Below are 20609 nucleotides of genomic sequence, written 5' to 3'. Positions count from 1 at the left end.
GGGGAAGTGACCTGGCATAATGTCCAAATTTAACTAGATTTGTTGATGTTTTCTTAGAGAATGGAGAAATTTGTTGCAATAGAGGAGGGAGCTCTGTCACGAGACTATGCTTTGATAGCATGTGTTATGTTACTTATGTAACAAGTAGCATATCAAAACATTTGTATCCTTTGCATAGGAAATCAACAAAAGTTGGAAGAGCATATCATAGCATGTGTTGAGTCTGTGGTTAATGTATAATTCATGGCTTGCTTGGAATACCAAAAAAAGGAAAGAAGGCGTAAGTGCACTTTTCGTCCTTACATTTTGGCTCGATTTTTGTTTTGATTTTTACATTTTATTTTTACCACATCTAGTCTCTATTTAGAAAAACCCCATCTGTTTTAGTCCCATACCATCAATATCTTAATGAAAATATCATATGTGACAAATTGCAGATTAAAATATTATTTTTTCCCTCTTATGTGTCACTACTCTTGCCAAATCACATTCTCACCTTAATTTCTTGCATGTGAGCCTCATGTGACACACTCATGTGTGTGTCACTTCCTTTTAATAATAATCCCTAAACCCCAACTTTCACAATCTGAGCTCCTCTGACCTAAATTTGTTGCTCCTCTTCTATCGTACATCTGAGCTCCTTTGCCTTTGCCCTTACCCTAAAATCACATACCATGGAATCAAGCTTTATATCAACTGGTGGAAGCTCAAGGAGAAGAGGTCCAACAAGATGCTTCTATGGCGAGAAACTAGTGGTAGTGGTGTCGTGGATAGCGGACAACCCTAGTAGAAGGTTTTACAATTCTCTAAATGATTGGGTAATGTCTAATATTAAAGAAATTTTAATTTTTTCTAGTATTTTGCTGCAATTTTGGTAAGCATACATATGGGTTCAATCTTTGATTTCAATTTTAGGTTGGACACAAGTGTAGATATTTCGACTGGCGTGATGATGAGTTATGTTGGTGTGATAAAGTGCTTATCCCAGAGTAGAGGCAAAGAATTATCACACTTGAGGCTCAGATTGCAAGCCGCAAGAGGAGAGAGGAGTTTCTGGTAGTAATGTTGGCAGTCTTTGGCGATTTGTGGGATCTGCCTGTGTGATTATGTCTTTGGTTGGTTAGATAGATGGGTGGCCTTCTAGTTATATGAGTCCTAGTTATGGAAGGTTTGTAGTTTGGTTAGATAGGTGGGGTTAGGTTTTGCAGTTTGGTTAGTGAAACTTATTGGTTATTGTTGGGAGTTTTTGTGATATTAAGCTTCAAATCAGCAATTTCCCACTTGATGCTCTACTTGTAATTGGAAATAGTTATCTATGGAACAAAAAAATTTCATTAATTTGGACAGATGCTTGGTGTATTTGATGTTATGATATTTAATTGTCAAGGCAGATGCTTGGTGTATTTAGGCCCTGCTCTTATGTCTAATATATTGATATAATGAAATGGCATGACCTGATATGGTATGCTACTTTTCATACTTCCCAAACTATCACAAAATGGTAACAAGAAAAACTGTCAATTTGCTATTGAAATTCAAATACCTACTTCTCAATATACAAAATGCTATTGAAAAACTGACAATACATAATGCTACTTCTCATATTTCCCAAACTATCACAAAATGGCAACATTGTCAATTTGCTATTTCAATTCAAACATACGTTGCTGCTGCAAATAAAGTTTTGGTGTACCGAAATAATTACTAAAAAGAGGCCATTGTTTAGCCATTAAATTATCACTCCAAACTAAGGCCAATTGTTTAGCTAGTACAAAAAAGAAAGACAAAAAGTCTTGTGAGAGGCCGTGGAATTTGGGCTCTCTCAAAAAGAGATTTGAGTGCTTGTAAGAGCACCTCTCTTTTGGGGTAGTGCTGTGGAGTCATCACTTATTTTTTATACAAAAAATAAGAAATGCAAAATACAAAATACATATTCAAAATACTTCGAATGTCATTGATTGAATATAGAAAAAGAAAAAAACAATTTTGGTAAATTAACCTTACAAGGCTTTGGGTCCTAGTTACAATCTATGCAAAAGAATACAAAATTTTGGTCCTAATTACAATCTACCAAAATTAAAAGACAAAACGCTAATCTATCTATCCAAAAATCCTAAGCTCGGGGGCTAGGTTACGGAATGGGAAGGTGTTAGGCACCCATTTCGCCCAGACAGAGTTTGGTCTTCTAGACTCTAATGACCAATATACCCTTTTTGTATGATGTTGAACACACATGATAGACACTTGACAAAAAAGTAATTTAAATAAAAATTTGCCTTATGAATATGTCCTCTTTTTAAAGAAAATTCAAATCTGTTTTAAGGATAAAAAATAAGACTTGGTTTGTTAAAAAAAGTCAAATTTGTTTTTAGAAACAAGGAAAATAAGATTTTGTTAAAAAAATCAGATCTGTTTTTATAAAAGGGTTAAAAAGAAAATTTTTATCAAGAAAAAATTAAATCTGTTTTTTATACAGTTAAAAAAAAACAACAAGATTTGATTTGTTAGAATCAGATCTGTTTTTGTAAAAGAAAAAAAAAAAGAGATTTTGTTAAAAGAACCAGATCTGTTTTGAAAAGTAAAAAATAATTTTAGGTTTGTAAGAGAAAAATTAGATTTGTTTTTAGAAACAAAAAGTAAAAAAAGACATTTTTGAAAGAGGACTCACATTCGTGAGGTAAATTTATTATGCATGCATCACATATTAACAAAGAAAAGACTTCAACCTAATTTTTAATCCCTTCTTTTAAATTTCAAAATTTGCAATTTTGTAACAAAGAAAACTTTTTCTGAAAAAAAAAAAATTCAGATCTGTATTTAATGAAAATACAGATCACTTTTTGTGTTAAAAAATCAAATTTGTATTTAATGAAAATACTTATCAGTTTTGTGTTAAAAATATTAGATTTGTATTTAATGAAAATACAGATTAGTTTTGAGCTTTGAAAAAAATTAGATCTGAAAATACAGATCAGTTTTTGAATTTTAAAATAATCTTTGATAGTCATTAGCTGATTTTGAAACTTAAGAAAAAGAATTACAATAGACAATCATCTAAGAACATGTTAAAGAAACTTCTAGCAAAGTATTGAAGCATGGTAATTATATATCAAGAACAAGACATAATAAAGCATGCTAAACATATTCATGCATCAAACAATAACAAAAATTAATGGAAGAAGAAACGAAAGAAGAAAAACAAAATACCTCTTGCATGGCCATGGTCTTCTAATGAACGAATATTTTAGAAATCAAAGAAGTTTGTTCACCTCTTTAAAGCCTAAAATACTTTACTTACAAAAAAGAAGTTTCTAAAGCAAAAGCCTCCAGAACATCTTTAATGTAAGGGGAATTGAAAAGTCAGAAGAGAAGAGCCCTTAATTCTGATCAGTTTCCTTTATTTATAGAGGTTGGGATGCTTCAAAAAACCAGCTGAATGAGATTAGATACAAATTGGAATGTGTCCGTATCTCTAAAAAGTCGAAAAAGATAGGCTTTATCTCAATTAGGGAGTCCTCAGGCCAGGCCAAAAATTTGGGCCAATTGGCACTTGAGAAGTGCTGATCCTGCCGAGCCCGCGTTTGAGTTTTGGTCCAATTTAGACTAATTTTTTGAGGATTTTTGACCTGAGAATTGTACCTAGACGCATTTTAATCCTATTCTAAAAATTTACCCCTTTTTTTTGGATATTCAGGTAAAGTGATAATTATAATGTAGATAAATATTCCAAAAAGGCTTGATTATCCACAACTTCTTTGTTATTTGATTATCCACTTTATCCTCATGCAAGCAAGTCAATTTTTAACACTAACTAAAAGCCAATCACAAAATTATTTAATTAATTTTAATTGTCTAACTAATCAGAATTAATTCGTGGTTAGTTCCACCCAAACAAAATGCATGTAGACCATGCAAACTTGATAAAGTGATATTTTTCAATCCGAAGGTCCGATTTCGGACATACCGTTGCGACCATTAGAACCTCAAGATCATTTTTATGATACGAAATGAATAAATTAATGCATGTAATGCAACTCTAAATTTTGCATATATGAATGGTCACTCTAGTCATCTTCCAAGATTAAATTATGGGTGAAAATCGAGTGTCTACAAGTCTTGAACACAACAACAAAATAACAGCATCTAGAGTCAAGAGCCACTATCAGGTTGCTTATCTTCCTAAACCATGCACAGAGGACTGGCTCTTAGCAAACCTCATTACTTCCATGTACCTTGATGCATTACTAGTTGCATTGAGAATCTCAAATGTGACTGCCCTGCTTTTCTTTTGCCTTTTCTGGCTTAGATTAGATGTGGTATCACTTGAGTGTGGAGGTGCACTTTCGAGGTTAGCAGTGTTGGCGGTTGGAGGTGCACTTTTGTTGTTGGCCTACAAATAATCTGAGGTTAGTATAGTTATTATAAAAAAATATGCTACTTCTATTAAAAGGCAAGAGTTTAGACATTTTACTTGCTTAGTCCTCCTATTAGTTTGCTTGGCATTCCCTGGAAGGGAAGAGTTCCCCCTAACTTCTCCTTTGCAGCTTCTTCTATTGTAACCTAGTTTGCCACAATACTTGCACTGCTTAGAGATGCCTACTCCCCTTCGTTTCCTTCCACTTCTTAGCTCATCAGGCTCGTTAGCTCTCTTCTTCTTAGGCCTGCCAGGAGGTTTTCTCTTGATAGGAGGTTGTACAGGTGGAAGGCCACTGTGTCTCCACATATTTTGCCCATTAATTGGATCTATAAGTGGCTCATAGTAGGCCTGGTAAGTAGTCACTATGTAACTGATGCGAACCTCAATCGACACGCTTTGAGACCCAACAAAAATATTGGAATACTTGCCCAAGAAAGCTAAAATTCAGATTTTTGATAGAAACCCTGACCCAACGTTTATAAACGAAACGCGAACCAAAGGTATAAGTTGACCTTGACCCAATGTTATAAAGAATCACGAATCAAAAGTATAAAGTTTGAATGCCACAAGGAAAAATCCTTGATAAGTTCACAGTTCTTGAAGAACCAAAAGAAGAGCAAAGCCTCACATTTTCTGATTTTTATTCAATAATATTCTGAAAAACGTTTACAGACTTCAAGGCCTATTTAAAGACTCCACAAAACTTGACAGACAAGAAAATATATTCTAAAATAACTCCTAATTGATACCTTACCATATCAGGAATCAAGTTTGACCTAAAAAGCATTAAATGCACCTAAAAACAAGGAAAATACCTAATAAACGTACTAAATAATAAAACCCTAAATAAAAGTTGATTTGGTCTGAAATTAGCAGATCCAAAATAGGAAAAAATCTGCCTTAACTGATATAGAGCTGGAAAGTTAATCAACCATTAATTCATGCCATAAATCACTCCTAATTAAGCCAGATCAGCCCTAAATAGCTTGAATTAAATTTATCACACTTTCATCTTCCTTTGGGCCAAGCTTGGAATGTCCTGCGTTAGAATTAGCCCAAATCTCTTGAATCAGCCCATTAAGTGCTTCTTGGATCTTCTTGGATCCTGCTTTTGTAATAGGCCCAACTGGAACATGCAATGGATCCTTGAATGCTTGTTGATTCTCATCAGTAACAGTCATGCGCATAATTTTATGCATTCTCTTTGTTGAAAAATATGCAAGAAATGATATGGGAACATGGTATAACTGTTATGTCTCATTTCCTACAGCTGCACTTGGATTCAGCCAGGTCCATAATGAAACTTTCTAGCATATTTTCACTTCAAAATTGGTTTGACTAGCCCAATATGCTAGCCACCTACTACTTCCCATTTTCACTTTATATATTCTCTTCCTAATCCTAGGACACAACTCTGACTCTACCTTCAAAATCATCTCCCTATTTGCTTGAAATCTTCCCATTAAATAGCACCTAATGCACTCAAGCTGCAAGCACATACAAATAGACAACAAATGTATCATTCGAAACACATATAACTAGGAAATAAAAACATATACAAATATAACTCATACCATGCTGATTATTGGCTTGCTTCTAAATTTAAGAATCCTACTGTTGAAGCTTTCACAATGTTGTTGAGCATTGTATCACTTTATCCATCCCCACTAAACATATGCCTAGCCCAAATAGTTGTTGAATGGGCATTAAGGCAATTATATGCATCTTCATCAACTTCTTTTAGTTCATTCATTGTCCTCTCCAACTCTTGTTTATATGTTGCCTTGGCTGCTTTCTATAACAAGTCTAATGAGCACACCATGATGATTTTTCCTCAAATTATTGTATAGATTCTTGAAACAAATCATGTGCTCATACTGTAGCCAATTATCGACAAAGGCTTGGACCAATCCCTGCCAAGAACAACAACTCATTACAGTTAATATAGAGCATATTCATATCATAATTTGAAAACCAAGTAGGTCACATTCAATACATATCTTTTGCTGTTCTGAAATGAAAGTCCATCTTTTGCCATCACCTATGTTAGCAAGCAACAAATTTAGAAACAAAATCCAGGAATCCTTGCTTTCAGCCTCTACCACTGCAAAAGCTAAAGGGTAGTACTCATCATTGGGGTCTCTGCCAATTGCACTAGAGTGACCATTCATGTACGCAAAAAACTCCTCTTGAAACCCTCTATATATATATATATAATCTTTCAAAATAGGGCACACCAACTGTCAAGCCCATCTCAGCTGCTAAATCACCCTTATTAAAGGTATGGACCTTCATCAGCAGTATGCTACCAGGACTGCACCTCCCCAACTCTTCACAATACTCCTACAACTGGTTGTATTGTTGTATATGAGCCACATCAACAAAATCTTGAGCCTTCTCTAGAGCCCTGCTTGCTTTGCCTACACTTATATTCACTATATATTTCTCATGGACAACATCTAGAATATCTTTCAGTTTGATGTCTAGTTGTCTCCTAACTTTCTTCACCAACTTTTTTCCAATGTATGTAAAAGAACACCTTGGATTTTTATAACTCCTGGTGCATGTGTGTTCAGTAATCAGTGTTCGTAATTAATAGCTCATCTCCCTTGTCACCTTTGTCAAGCATGCTACAAATTTGCATCCAGGATGGGAATGGGCTCTAACTCTCTGCAGGTCAATTTTTACAAACCTTACACCACAAACTCCATTAACTGCATAATCAATAATAACATCCTTAAATTGCTTAGGTGAAGTAAAAGCATATCCTTCTCAAACCTAATATGCTCAGCTTTATCTACTGGCTTAAATATTGGAAACTTCCTTCTCTTGACAGAGTTTTCTACCTCATCAGTAGCAGAATGATCTTCATCACTATCATCCTCACCTTGAGCAGTGTCAGATGATGATTCATCAAGACTATGCAGCTTCTCACTCTCATAATTTGAATTCATTACCCCAACACCCATTTGGACTGGTTCATCATGAACATCTTCCCTGTTGTTTTAACTCGTAACTATCACTACTGTCATCATCAAAACTCCTTCTAATAGAGTGCAAGTCTGGTTCCTCTTCTAGGTCACTTTTCCTAGTGCCAGTACTATCCTCTACAGCTTCATCAGCCGGCTCCTCTTTTTGCTCCTCAATGATTGGTTCTTTACCAGCCCTCTTAGAATAGAATTGTTTAGCATCTACCTCAATAGGATCATCATGGTTATCATTGTCATACTCCTTATTATCATGTCCAAACTCACCACTATCATGTCTATAGTCCTCATTATTCTGCCCATACCAATAATCATTATCATTGAAGTCAAAATTATAATGATAATCATCTTCATTAGTAGCTTAATCATAATAATGATCACAAACATCACCTTTAGAATCAACCTCATCTTCATAATAGCTAGCATTATCATTATAATCTACTGGGTCATCAACTTCAACAACTTCAGGGTCTACAACTTCTAATGCCTAATCATTCCCAACTTCTGCTCCTAAGGACTCAACACTAGCTTCTTCACCAGGTTGTAATACTTCTAATGGCTCAATACCCTTAACTTCTAACTCCTTAGGCTCATTGTAAAGTTTTAGACCCCTTAACACAATATGTTTAACCTAGTTATTTAGCCAAATGATTACTTAGATAAATTATTCAGTTTTAGGTTAACACATATAAATCATATCATGTAAATAATGCGGAAATATAAAGAACACAACGATATGATAACTCAGGAAAACTTAACCGGTAAAAAACTTAGGAAGGATTTAACCTAGATCCTCAAGGTAAAAAGCAGATCCACTATGAAAGAATTGAAGTTTTTACAATAAGACTTAGACCACTAACATCCTATTGCTACCTCGTGTAGAAAATTTATTACAATGACCACGTGACAGCTTCGAGTCCATGGACTACTTCTTTTCTTGATCTGCTGCGACCATAAGTTCTCCTACTTGTGACTTTGAAACTCTACTCAAAGGTTTCAGATCTTCTTTAAATTCTTTAAGTAGTGACTAAAGCGATCATCAAGCTCTTGATATGAATCTTGATCTTGATAACCCTATGTGTGTGTATGAAGGTAAACACCTCAAGATCTCACAAAAGATTCACCACACAACACTCAAAAGGCCTATAAAACGTAGCTAGGGTTTTTCCTTTTATATGTGAAGTAAAACATAAAACCCTACACGTCAAACGGGCTTGGGCTGAATTGAAAATTCTGCAGAAAATTAAATTTGCATGAGTTTCGATCGATCGAGTCTAATTTTCGATCGATCGGGCCTTGCAGATTTTGTTCAATAATTTCTGCAATCACTCGATTCCAATTTTACAATTAAACATACTTTGAGCAAGCCTAAACCTAGACTCTATGTTTTGATCATGGTTTTCCAACACATTACATATTGAAGTTATAATACATTAGTCCCTAAAATCTTAGAACTTAACACTCATCTACTGGATGATCAACATATATGTGAATCTCTTCATGACCTTGTACCAAGTCCATCATGAACATTGCAACATCATCATCATCAATAACTTTGTGAAAATTTGCATGCTCTGGGTTCACACCAGGCATTTTAAACCATAGAGTACTCATTGCATTGTACCCAAAATCCCTATATATACCCTTAATTTCTACCTTTGACCACTTATCAGGGTCACAATTATCCACAACACTAATTGTCCCTCCCACATATTGTTAGGAGTCCCAAGTAAGATGCCCACCATGGTGTATAGAGAGTAAATAACTCATCCATCCTGCATATAATATACAACCAAACACTTTTCAACCAAAAAACTAATTTTTAAATTAATAAACTAATAATAAAATAATTAATATACAATACATCCAAACACCTTTCAACTTATATACTATTTTTTAAATTAATAAACTAAGAATAAACTAATTAATATACAATACAACAAAACACTTTTCAACTGATAAACTAATGTTTAAATTGATAAACTAATAATAAACTAATACAACCAACCACAGGAACAGGGGAACACATGGACTACGAAAAGGAACCATCAGAACACAAAAAGCAACAAACAAAAAAGACAAACAGTATTATACAAATTCCAAAACAAAATAGTCAAACTTATTTTATCATTGTGGTCCACACAAAGAGATCGAGAGAGAGAACATACCTTTAGGATAAAGGGTCTTTTTTCATGTTTGTCTTCAGATCAATGTGGGTATTTCGCTTTTTTTGGGTTGGCTTCTTTTGGTATTTGGCTTCAATGTGGGTCGATGTGGGTTTTCAGAGGAACAATTTCTTTATTTTTTTTTGATGAACAAGGGGGGGGGGGGGGCGAGGGCGACCATATGTGGCATACCCCCAGGGCGTGACCTAATAGGGACACCCCCTACTAGGGAATGTTGGATTGAGTCATAGCTATTGTGATTGGGGTACTATAGACCTCACCCTAGCACCCTAAGAGAGCCAGCAGATGAGGCGCAATGCATGCCAGGAACCCACCCCCCATATGGTACCCGCCACGAGTCGAGCGAGGGACCTCATGCATGCACGCGAGATCTCACACCAATTGGGTCACCTCTCCTAGGACAGGAACAATTTCTTTATCGATGTAAGGTTCAATCTAAGGTTTCATTAAATTTGGGTAAGGAGTGTGGCTGAGGATGACAATGATGGTGAGCGTATTTTCTAAAATTAGGGTTTAACACTAGAACATTTGGGGTTTTGTTTGTCACACGCTTGGGTTGGACGTGTGAGTGTGTCATGTGAGGCTCACGTGCAAGAAATTAAGGTGGGAAGGTGATTTGGCAGGAGTAGTGACACATAAGAGAGAGAAAATAATATTTTAATCCGCTGTTTGTCACATATGATAAATCCATTAGGGTACTGACAATAGGGACTTAAACGGATGACGTTTTTCTAAATAGAGACTAAATGTGGTAAAAATAAAATGTAGAGATCAAAACGGAAATCAAGCCAAAATGTAGAGACGAAAAGTGCATTTTCATAAAAAAAATTAAAATATTATTTAGGTCCCAAAATTTTTCATCACTAAATTTTAAAAAGTTTATTTTTTGTGCCTAAATTGTTGAAAATTGTTTTTAGTTCCTAAACTATTAAAATGTTTTACTCTCTGTGCTTAAGATTTATTAAAAGTTCTTTTTTAGTACTATTGTCTTTAAAAAAACAAAAAAAAATAAAAAAACAAAAAAACAAAGAAAAAGAGTTATTTTATTTTTTATCTTTTATTTTGTTTATAAATTATCTAAAAAGCTCTTTACAAATCTTAAGGATGAAAAAAGGTTTTTTTTGAAATTTAAGAAGGTAAAACAAATATTTGATAAACTTTAAGAATCAAAATAGTATTTAAAATAAAAAAGGAAAAAAATGGTAGCTTCTTTGTGCCTCCATCAGTAATAATATATATATATATATATATATTAGTCTCATACTGTGCACAGACATTTTACAAGTATAAGCTTGAATAAATTAATCTCATACATGTGCAAGGACAATTTCGGAGTTTCCTCCTAGCATGAAGTAGCATTGTAGGAGCATTGTCTTAAGCCTTAATACCACCGGCTTGTCAACTTGTTGACTTCTTCTTCTTCTTCTTCTTCAATCTTCACCAGATCCATTCAGTTTCCAAGTATGGATTCTACCGGCGCCGAACCAACCACTGTCCTCCACGCGGTGGCGATGCCTTTCCCATTACAAGGCCACATCAACGCTATGATGAGCTTGTGCAAGTTATTATCTTCAAGAAAACACAACCTTCTCATCACCTTCGTTGTCACTGAAGAGTGGCTACACTGCATCGGCTCCGAGCCTAAGCCAGACAACATCCGCTTCGCTTCTATCCCTACAGTCATCGAGCGTGCAAAAGCTGTTGACTTTGGCGGCTTCAACGAAGTGGTCAAGACCAAGATGGAAGCTCCCTTTGAGCAGCTCCTTGATCGGCTTGAGCCGCCGGTGGCTAGAATCATTGCTGACTTTGAGCTGCAGTGGTCATTTGGGTTCGGAATTCGAAGAAATATTCCGTTGGCCTCGCTTTGGACCATGTCCGCTTCTTTTTTCTCGTCGCTACATCATTATCATGTTTTCGCACAAGCTCAACCACAACTTTTGCCACTTCACTTAATAGGTTTGCGCACTAGTCCTAGTATTGCTTACTATACTATAATTTTCATGCTAACATATTTATATCTTTTTCTCATAAAATAATTATTAATGTTTTTTTTTTTATAGGAATTATTAATGTTTTAGTTGAAGCAGTTAGGAGACAATTTTTGAATCAAAATTTTTATCTTAATTCTAATGTGGTCAATTAAAAATAGTGGAGGAAAAATATTAAGATCATATGAAAGTGATAGTACATTACATACAATTGTCCTGTTTAATAATTTATGACAAAAGTTGTTGCAATTGTGCTTATATATAGAATATTTTCTTATAAAAAAAAAAAATCAAAACAAAAGAAAGCATAAAGGATAGAATTGTTGACTTTTCTAAGAGCAAGGAACAAACTGAGGCATCATAAGTTGAATCTTAAGAATATTCATTTTATACTCACATGATAATGATATCCTATAAATAACACATGACTACTCGAAAATCATTAAATTTCAATGTGAACTATATTAAATTACTAACGGTAGAATAGATCTACACCTTATTGAATATATTATTAGTGCTTCTGTTACGATGACAGTTGATCTTGTCTCATCTTTTTTATTTTTGGTGTTCTCCTTTTATTGGATAATTTTTTATATATGTTTTTCTTTGAATATCAAATTTGTTCCTGGACAATTTGACAGCCTCATGGTCTGGTACGTGTAATATAACGATGGTACCTTCCCCATCTCTCCATCCTTCCCTCTTAGGTTCTGTTTGTGGTGGAAATGGAACCTCGTTACAAAACTAAAAAACAAAAACAAAAGGAAAAACAAATAAATTTAATTCATCAGTGTTGTGTGCTATGGAATTCTCTCAATTTAATTTAGTACCAAATTAATGCCCCTAAAATTGAAGGTGGGGGATATTGAATGCGGTTCTATGTAACTATAATCTATTATATGCATGTTAAAGTAAGAAGGAATATATATATATAAAAGGAACAAAAAAACAATGTGAAAATGGATGTACTAAAAATATGTATCCTTCGAATTTCATTTATTGGTGAAATAAAGCCTTGAAAGTATAACTATCAAAAATCAGGGTTCGCTGCTAGACTAATAGTAAGCTAGTTTGCACCCTCCATTGAGTGGTTAAATTGATTTTACCAGCACTCTATACACATATAAACATTTAGTAAATTAGAATATATGTGTAATGTAGAAATATTCAAGTGGGAGCAACTTCAATTCTATTTCAAGTTTTCGTAACTAACCACTCTTTGTTATTTCACGAAGCCAACCAATATATATATATATATATATATATAGTGCAAACAATTGATTTGAGTTTGGTGCATATTTGCTTAATTTGGTGTGATAGATCAAGCAGAAGAGCATGTGGATAACATATCGGGAATTTCTTCAACACATCTAAAAGACTTACGAACAGTGTTTCATGAAAACGACCCACGGGGAATGGAAATGGTCATGGAATGCATTTCAAAGGGGTCCAAAGCACAATATCTTCTAATGAATTCTGTTTATGAGCTTGAACCTCAAGCCTTCGACACTTTGAAAGCAATATTTCATTTCCCTGTGTACCCTATTGGCCCTGCCATACGTTACATGGAATTTGAACTTGAACATAGTTCCTTTAAAACTACAACTAGTGACAACAGCCCTAACTATCTAAAATGGTTGGATTCCCAGTCTGCAGGCTCTATCTTGTATATTTCATTGGGAAGTTTCTTTGTGCTCACAGACACCCAAATGGATGAATTTGCAGCTGCGCTTCGTAATAGTGGTGTTCGGTTCTTGTGGGTGGCTCGTGGAAAAGCTTCTCGGCTGAAAGAGAGTTGTGGTGATACAGGGTTAGTAGTGCCTTGGTGTGACCAATTGAGAGTGTTGTGCCATCCTTCTATAGGGGGGTTTTGGTCCCATTGCGGGTGGAATTCTACTCAAGAAGCTGTTTATGCAGGCATTCCTATGCTTACTTTCCCCTTATTCTTGGATCAAATTCCTAACAATAGGCAAATTGTGGAAGACTGGAAGATTGGGTGGAGGATGAAGAGAGCACAGGTGGGAAGTGAAATATTGGTGACAAAAGAAGATATATTAGAACTCGTATAAAAGTTTATGGAGCTTGAAAACTGCGAGAGAAAAAAGACTTGGAAAAGAGCAAGAGAACTAAAAAATATGTGCCATCAAGCGATTACTGAAGGTGGATCATCTCATTCTCAGTTGGATGCATTTGTTAGTGACTTTTCAGAAATCAAAAACCATTAAGAAGTTTCGTTACCTTGTTCTGAATGACTGGAAAATTGTAGCCACTGAACAATTTTTCTTAACTTAATTATAATAATTTGGTCATTTGGACATTTGGACTTTGTTTTTTGCTAGTTGAACAATGGATTAGAATGCATATTTATAAAACCATGTAAATTTAATTAATGTTGATAAAACACGATTTCGCTTCGTTAGTATGTTTTTTGTCAGTGCAATAGACGACCTTGAGATCTTGATAGGCCAAGAATGTACTAACCCCTTATGATAAATTAACCAATTAATTAGCCAAGTTAATTAATTAATTTAATTAACATGCAATATGCGTGGTAGCATAAACAAATCACTAACTAAGTTTATATAGTGGAAAATAAAGTTGATAAGGTGATTTGTTTACGAATGGGAAAAACCTCCAAGACAAAAACCCTACTAGGTGATTTTAAGTCACCACTCCCAAGAATCCACTATTATCATAACAAGCGGTTATAAGTAAAGGAATCCCAGTACTTTATACCAACCTACAGTTGAACTCTTACCCCAATATACAATTGAACTAGTTTTGTAGTGACAATCTCTCATTTTCAATGCACGGCTCCCAGCATGTGACTAACTAATCGATGCACGGATCCCAATATGCGGCTTACTCACCAACTTGAGAATGATGTTGGCTGCAAAGTTCTTTAGTTCATCAACATGATGAAGATCACGAAACTCCTTGGTTACAAAACCCTACGGCATACAAGCACAACAGTTTCTTTAAGAGAAAAATGAACTAGGGCAAATTCTGTCTCCGATCACAATTTGCATGAACAAAACTTTGCATAAAGTTTCTTCTAGTTGCAGCAGCTTAGACAGACCTTAAAATAATCCTTATATATGTTTAGGGTTGTGAGAAAAGAAAGTCTAAACACATACACATGGATATGCATGAAATCAGATATGAAAAACTGATTTTCGTAAATCTCAATAGATTGGTTATCTATCGAGTAGCTATTGAGCATCGGGCTAAACAAGTCTTTTAAACCTCGATAGATGCTGGTTGTTGAGCTAGCTGTCGAGTTTTAAAATCCAGAACTTCTTCACTTGTTTCTTGGGCAGATTTGCATGGCTTCAATACTTGGACTTGAATTCTTGTTTCTTGAAGTATTAAACACATCCTAGATCTACCTAATTACATGTAAAGTGCGTTTTGTAATAGGATTAGCTAATTCTAAATGACATATGTTCTTAACATGATTCATATATGTCCTAACAGGTCTTGTATGAGAGAAAACACTAAGTAGATAATGACACCGGTTTGGGGCCTGCCAAGGGCCCTCCGATACTTAAATTAGCTTAAACTCTTTAGAAATCAGTAACCTGTAGAGTAATTTGTGTGTGTGTGTGTTCAATGTGTATCACTTACTTGTCTCTCCTGACTTTATATAGCCTTTGTGTGAGTAAATATCCAATCTATTGGCATCTCCTTACGTTGTACCTGAGCTGGAGGATTAATGGCTCAGTAATGACCAATTAATTCCAGCCCTTTAATGTTTGTAACGGCCATTAAATGCACAGAATTGGACAGTGGTAATGACTCTGCGCTCATTCATCATTTGGTCATTAAATGCTATCTAGGATTAATGCATTTACGCTTGTCCATATTTTTTCTTATCATTGGCATGGAAGGTTTGCAATATGGATGAGCATTTTATCGCTATCCGTCAAATGTGTCGAAAGGTTTATTTGTTGATCCAGTCAGTTTAATGTCATTGATGACCTTAAGTTGCTCAATTAAGGTGACCAATAGCATCATTGTAGTAGGAGAACTAAAAGAGATTTGTCATTAGATGATTAGTGAAGGTGGGTCATTTGATTCTCACTTGGATGTATGTGATAACAACTTTTTAGAAGACAATAACCATGTAAAAGTTTCCTTATTTGTTGTTAGTGACTAGACTGAGTTGTAATCATTGAACAATCGTTCTTAAATTGTGTTCATTGATGAGTCAGGAAATCCTACTCTTCTAAACATGGCAATGGACGAGGAAAGAATCATAGATGAAGCACAGGACCCGAAAGGTAGCCAAGGGAGAGAAGGCTCAAGGAGAATAGAGCAGTCCAATGAGGCAAATAACGACCTCCTGAGAAGCATGAGGAAGGAGATGGATGAGCTCAAGAATGCTATCAAATTAAATAGGTTAAAGAATTTGGATGGGATGGTGAGAAGAACTGATTCCTCGTTCACACAAAAAGTCCTAGAATGCCCCTTACCACTAAAATTTCGACTTCTGCAGTTGGAGTCGTATGACGGGCTTAAGGACCCATTAGATCACATCTCTACCTTTAAAATTACCTTGAGTTTGCAACAAACCCCTGATGAAATAGTGTGTTGTTTCTTTTCAACCACCCTCAAGGGAGATGCCTGAGTATGGTTCAGTAAGTTGGCACAATCTTCCATTGACGATTTCGATCAGCTCAGCAACCTGTTCGTGCATCATTTCGTAGGTGGACAATGCTGGAAAAGACCTATGGATTACTTATTGGGGATCAAACTAGGAGAAGGGGAATCCTTAAGATCGTATGTGAAGTGGTCTAATAGAGAAGTGCTGGAAGTTGACGAGGCTGAAGACAAGGTACAATTAACAACGTTCAAAGCGGAGCTGAGATCCAAAGAGTTAGTAGTAGTGCTCACCAAACGCCCACCAGCATCAATGATGGATTTGCTTATAAAAACTCAGAAGTACATGAATGCAGAGGATGCTCTTGCAGCGATATAGGTGGGTGGACCTCAAACGTCCAAGGTTGGCTCTCTAGATGACCTTAAAGGACAGAAGAGGGAAATGAAAGATCACCTGTCCAACAACGACAAGGGCAAGCGAAGGGACGACAAGGCTCAAAAAGTGGTAAACTTCACACCCTTGGTAATTCCTTTTGACCAGATTTTAATGTAGATTAAGGATGACCATCAGCTTAGGTGGCTGAAGCCATTGAGCGGTTCACCAATGCCTGGAACAAGAAAAAGTACTGCCGTTTCCACTAAGACCACAGAAATTACACGGACGAGTGCAAAGATCTTAAAGAATAGATAGAAGAGCTAATCCAGAAAGGAAAGTTGCAGAAGTTCGTCAAGAAAGACACATATGGACGGTCAAAGTAGGAAAACCGAACCAGGTTAGAAGACAAGCCCAAAGATGACAATAAATCACAAGAATAAAATTAAAAAAAAAAAATCCATAGGAGAAATAAGAATGATCAATGGTGGTCCAACGACAGGAACCTCTTTCAAATATCTCAAAAAGTCACAGCAGAGATAGGTTAATAGCGTCCACATGATGCCACCATTGAAACACAGGAAAAGAGATACCATTAGACAAGGAGAAAAGGAGACCCTGAGCTCGTACATAAAGCATTTCACTCGAGAAACTTTAAAGTTCGACAAAGCTGATGACAAGGTGCAGCTAACAACCTTCAAAGCCGGATTGAAGTCCAGGGAGTTTGTGGTCTCACTTGCAAAGAATCCCCCAAAGACGATGGCAGAGATGCTCTTGAAGGCGCAGAAGTATGTGAACGTCGAAGACGCCCTAGCAATGATAAACGATGTGGAGAAGTCCAATGAGAAGGGAAGAAAGGAAGACTATCGGAGAGGACGAAAAAGGGAGTGTACAAAACGTTAGGACAGCAACGAGAGTAAAAGGAAAGATGATAAAGCTCCTCGAACGGTAAAATTCACTCCTTTAGTTATGCCTGTTGACAAAATTTTGGCACAGATTAAAAATGAGCACTACCTTAAATGGCCAAGACTGTTACATTCATTACCTAATGTATGTGTGCAAGAAGAAATATTGTCGTTTCCACAAGGATCATGACTACTACATAAAACATTACAAGGACTTGAAGGAGTAGATAGAGGAACTCATACGAAAAGGGAAGTTGCAAAGGTTTGTGAAGAAGGGAGAGCCCAGCAGGTCCAGGGATGGTGATAAGGACAAGTGTGAAGCCTCACAAAGGGACGAAGACCACGCGTCCCAACGACCACCAAGTGTGATTGGGGAGATAAAGATGATCACAGGAGGGCCATCAACAGGTGGGTCGTTCAGATCCCTCAAGAAATCATATCAAAGGCAGGTGAACAGCATCTATAGGACACCACCCATGAAGCAAAGACGGACAGACATGGATACATTTTTCTTGGAAGAAGACGTAGAGGAGTGAAGCAGCCATATGACAACCCCTTGGTCATAATGCTTATGATAAAAGGGTTCAGCACTAGGAAAGTCCTCGTGGATAATGGCAGCACCGCAGACATCATCTACCTCTCCGCTTTCTAACAGCTAAAGTTGGATCCAAGAAGGCTGCACCCTTTTAAGTCCCCTCTCGTTAGCTTTAGTGGGGACGTGGTGTATCCCAAAGGCATAGTGACGTTGACGGTCACGGTGGGGTCTTATTCGTGACAATTGACTTGTTAGTTAGACTTCCTAGTGGTAGATTGTCCCTCTGCATACAATGTCATCATCGGGAGGTCCACATGCAATCGTTGGAAGGCAGCCACGTCCACTTATTGCCTGAAGGTAAAGTTTCCAATGAAAAATGGTGTAGGTGAAGTAAAAGGAGATCAAGTATTGGCTAGGGAGTGCTACCAAGTAGTGTTGGCTGTGAAGGAAAACCATACACAAATGATCGAGGAAAAGGAAGAGGAGAAGGTGAAAGCCCTGGAAACTGTAGAGTTGGTAGACGGAGAGCCAATGAAGACTACAAGTATAGGGACGACCATGAGTATAGACATGAAGAGGAAACTAGTCCCATTCCTTAAGGAGAACCTAGACATCTTCGCCTGGAGCCACGAGGACATGCCAGACATATTAACGGAGATCATCTAGCACAAGTTAAACGTTGACCTCGAGACGAAACTCGTCGAGCAGAGACAATGAGTGTTTGCTCCAAAACGAAACCAGACGATCATGGACGAAGTAAATAAACTATTAGTAGCAGGCTTCATCTGCGAGGTCTATTACCCGAACTGGCTGGCTAACGCCATTCTTGTGAAGAAGACCAATGGGAAATGGAGGATGTGCGTGGACTTCACAAACCTAAACAAGGCCTACCTAAAGGACAGCTTTCCCTTGTCGAGGATAGATTAGCTAGTGGATTCCACAGTAGGACATAAGCTCCTGACTATTATGGATGCATTTTCGAGGTAAAACCAGATAAAAATAGGGGAGGAAGACTAGGAGAAAACTGCATTTATCACAAGCCAAGGGCTCTACTACTACAAGGTGATGCCTTTCGAGCTGAAAAATGCAAGAGCCACCTATCAGAGGTTAGTAAATAAAATGTTCAATAAATAGATTGGAAGAAACATGGAAGTATACGTGGACGACATGCTCATCAAGAGTAAAGAAGAGTCTACCCACCTGGATGATCTCCAAGAGATGTTCATCACTCTTAGGCTAACAGGCCAAAAATGTATTGACTCCTTGTGATGGATTAATTGATTAATTAGCCAAATTTAATTAATTAGTCAAATTAATATACAATGTACGTGGCTATACAAACAAATCACCAAATAACTAAATATGCAATGAAAATTAAGTGACACAGTAATTTGTTTACGAATGAAGAAAACCTCCGAGGCAAAAACTCCACCGAGTGATTTTTAGGTCACCACTCCCGAGAATCCACTATTATCAAAACAAGCAGTTACAAGTAAAAGAATCCCAGTACCTTATACCAACCTACAGTTGAACCCTTACCCCAATACCCAATTGGACTTGTTTTGTGGTGACAATCTCTCCTTTTCAATGCACGGCTCCTAATACGTGACTAACCAATAGATGCGCGGATCCTAGTACACGGCTTACTCCTTTACACGAATCCCAGTATGTGACTAACTCCACAGCAACCCTTTGGTTGTTGTAGTTGATTTGCAATAGCTTCACATAGAAAGACCAATAAGATCTTCAATGTTGGTGCAAGAGACTTTGCTTGGTTACAGAACCTAAAGGTGTATAAGAAACGAGCAAGAACTCTTTCTTCTGTAGGAGGAGGCTAGGATTTCAAAAAGAAAACCTTATGAAGCTCTCTAGGGTTAGGTTTTTCTTTTTCCATCTCCTTTAAATAGGAGCTTAATAGGCTCTCCTATTCCAAATAGGTTTACACAAACCTTGGGCTTTCCTAGTCCAATAAGGATTATTCAAACCCATAAACAAATAGCCTTTTAGAGTAAAAACGTTGCTAGCTATAGTCTGAATCCCGTAAGCTCGATAGATCAAGACATGTGTCGAGCTTTAATGAATCTCGATAGATCGAGCTTCTGTAAAGGAGGTATCAAGACCTACAGATTGCACTTTTCTTAAGTAGTTCTTGAGTAATCTTTCTGTCTTCAATTTAACCACTTGTAATGATCATCTTGAACTTACTTAGATTTACCCAAATACAAGTAAAGTGCGTTTTGTCAAAGGACATGGCAATTACATAAAAATATGTCCTTAACAAAGGAAATGTTAGATGAAATGAAACCCCAGCAAGTGCACCTTTAGGGTGGCGTTAGGAAAGTTCTTAGGGTTCATGGTGTCCTAGAAAGGAATAGAAGCAAACCCAGAGAAAGTACAAGCCATACTGGAGATGACGTTGCCCAAGACCATGAAAGAAGTCTAGAAACTCACAGAGAGGATAGCAGTGCTCAATAGGTTCGTCTCGAAAGCAACAGAAAAATGCCTGCCCTTTTTTAAGACACTAAAGCAGGCCTTCACTTGGACAAACGAGTGTGAGAGAGCTTTCCAAGAACTCAAGCGCTACCTGAGCAATCCACCCCTCCTAAGCCCATCCAA

The 20609-nt window shown here is 36.6% G+C and overlaps 1 protein-coding gene across 1 annotated transcript; it reads left to right on the top strand.

The window, feature by feature from the left end:
• The first annotated feature begins 10905 nt into the window (after positions 1-10905).
• LOC142608047 (UDP-glycosyltransferase 87A2-like) lies at positions 10906-13895 on the top strand. The gene is made up of 2 exons (XM_075779751.1): positions 10906-11546; positions 12899-13895. The coding sequence occupies exons 1-2, from the start codon at positions 11054-11056 to the stop codon at positions 13645-13647; spliced, it is 1242 nt and encodes a 413-aa protein (XP_075635866.1). The 5' UTR covers positions 10906-11053; the 3' UTR covers positions 13648-13895.
• Positions 13896-20609: the final 6714 nt, after the last annotated feature.

This window comes from Castanea sativa, chromosome 8 (assembly GCF_040712315.1).
Source record: "Castanea sativa cultivar Marrone di Chiusa Pesio chromosome 8, ASM4071231v1".
NCBI classification, from domain to species: domain Eukaryota; kingdom Viridiplantae; phylum Streptophyta; class Magnoliopsida; order Fagales; family Fagaceae; genus Castanea; species Castanea sativa.
Note: the sequence above shows the minus strand (reverse complement) of the source record. Positions and strands in the feature narration are given on the sequence as shown.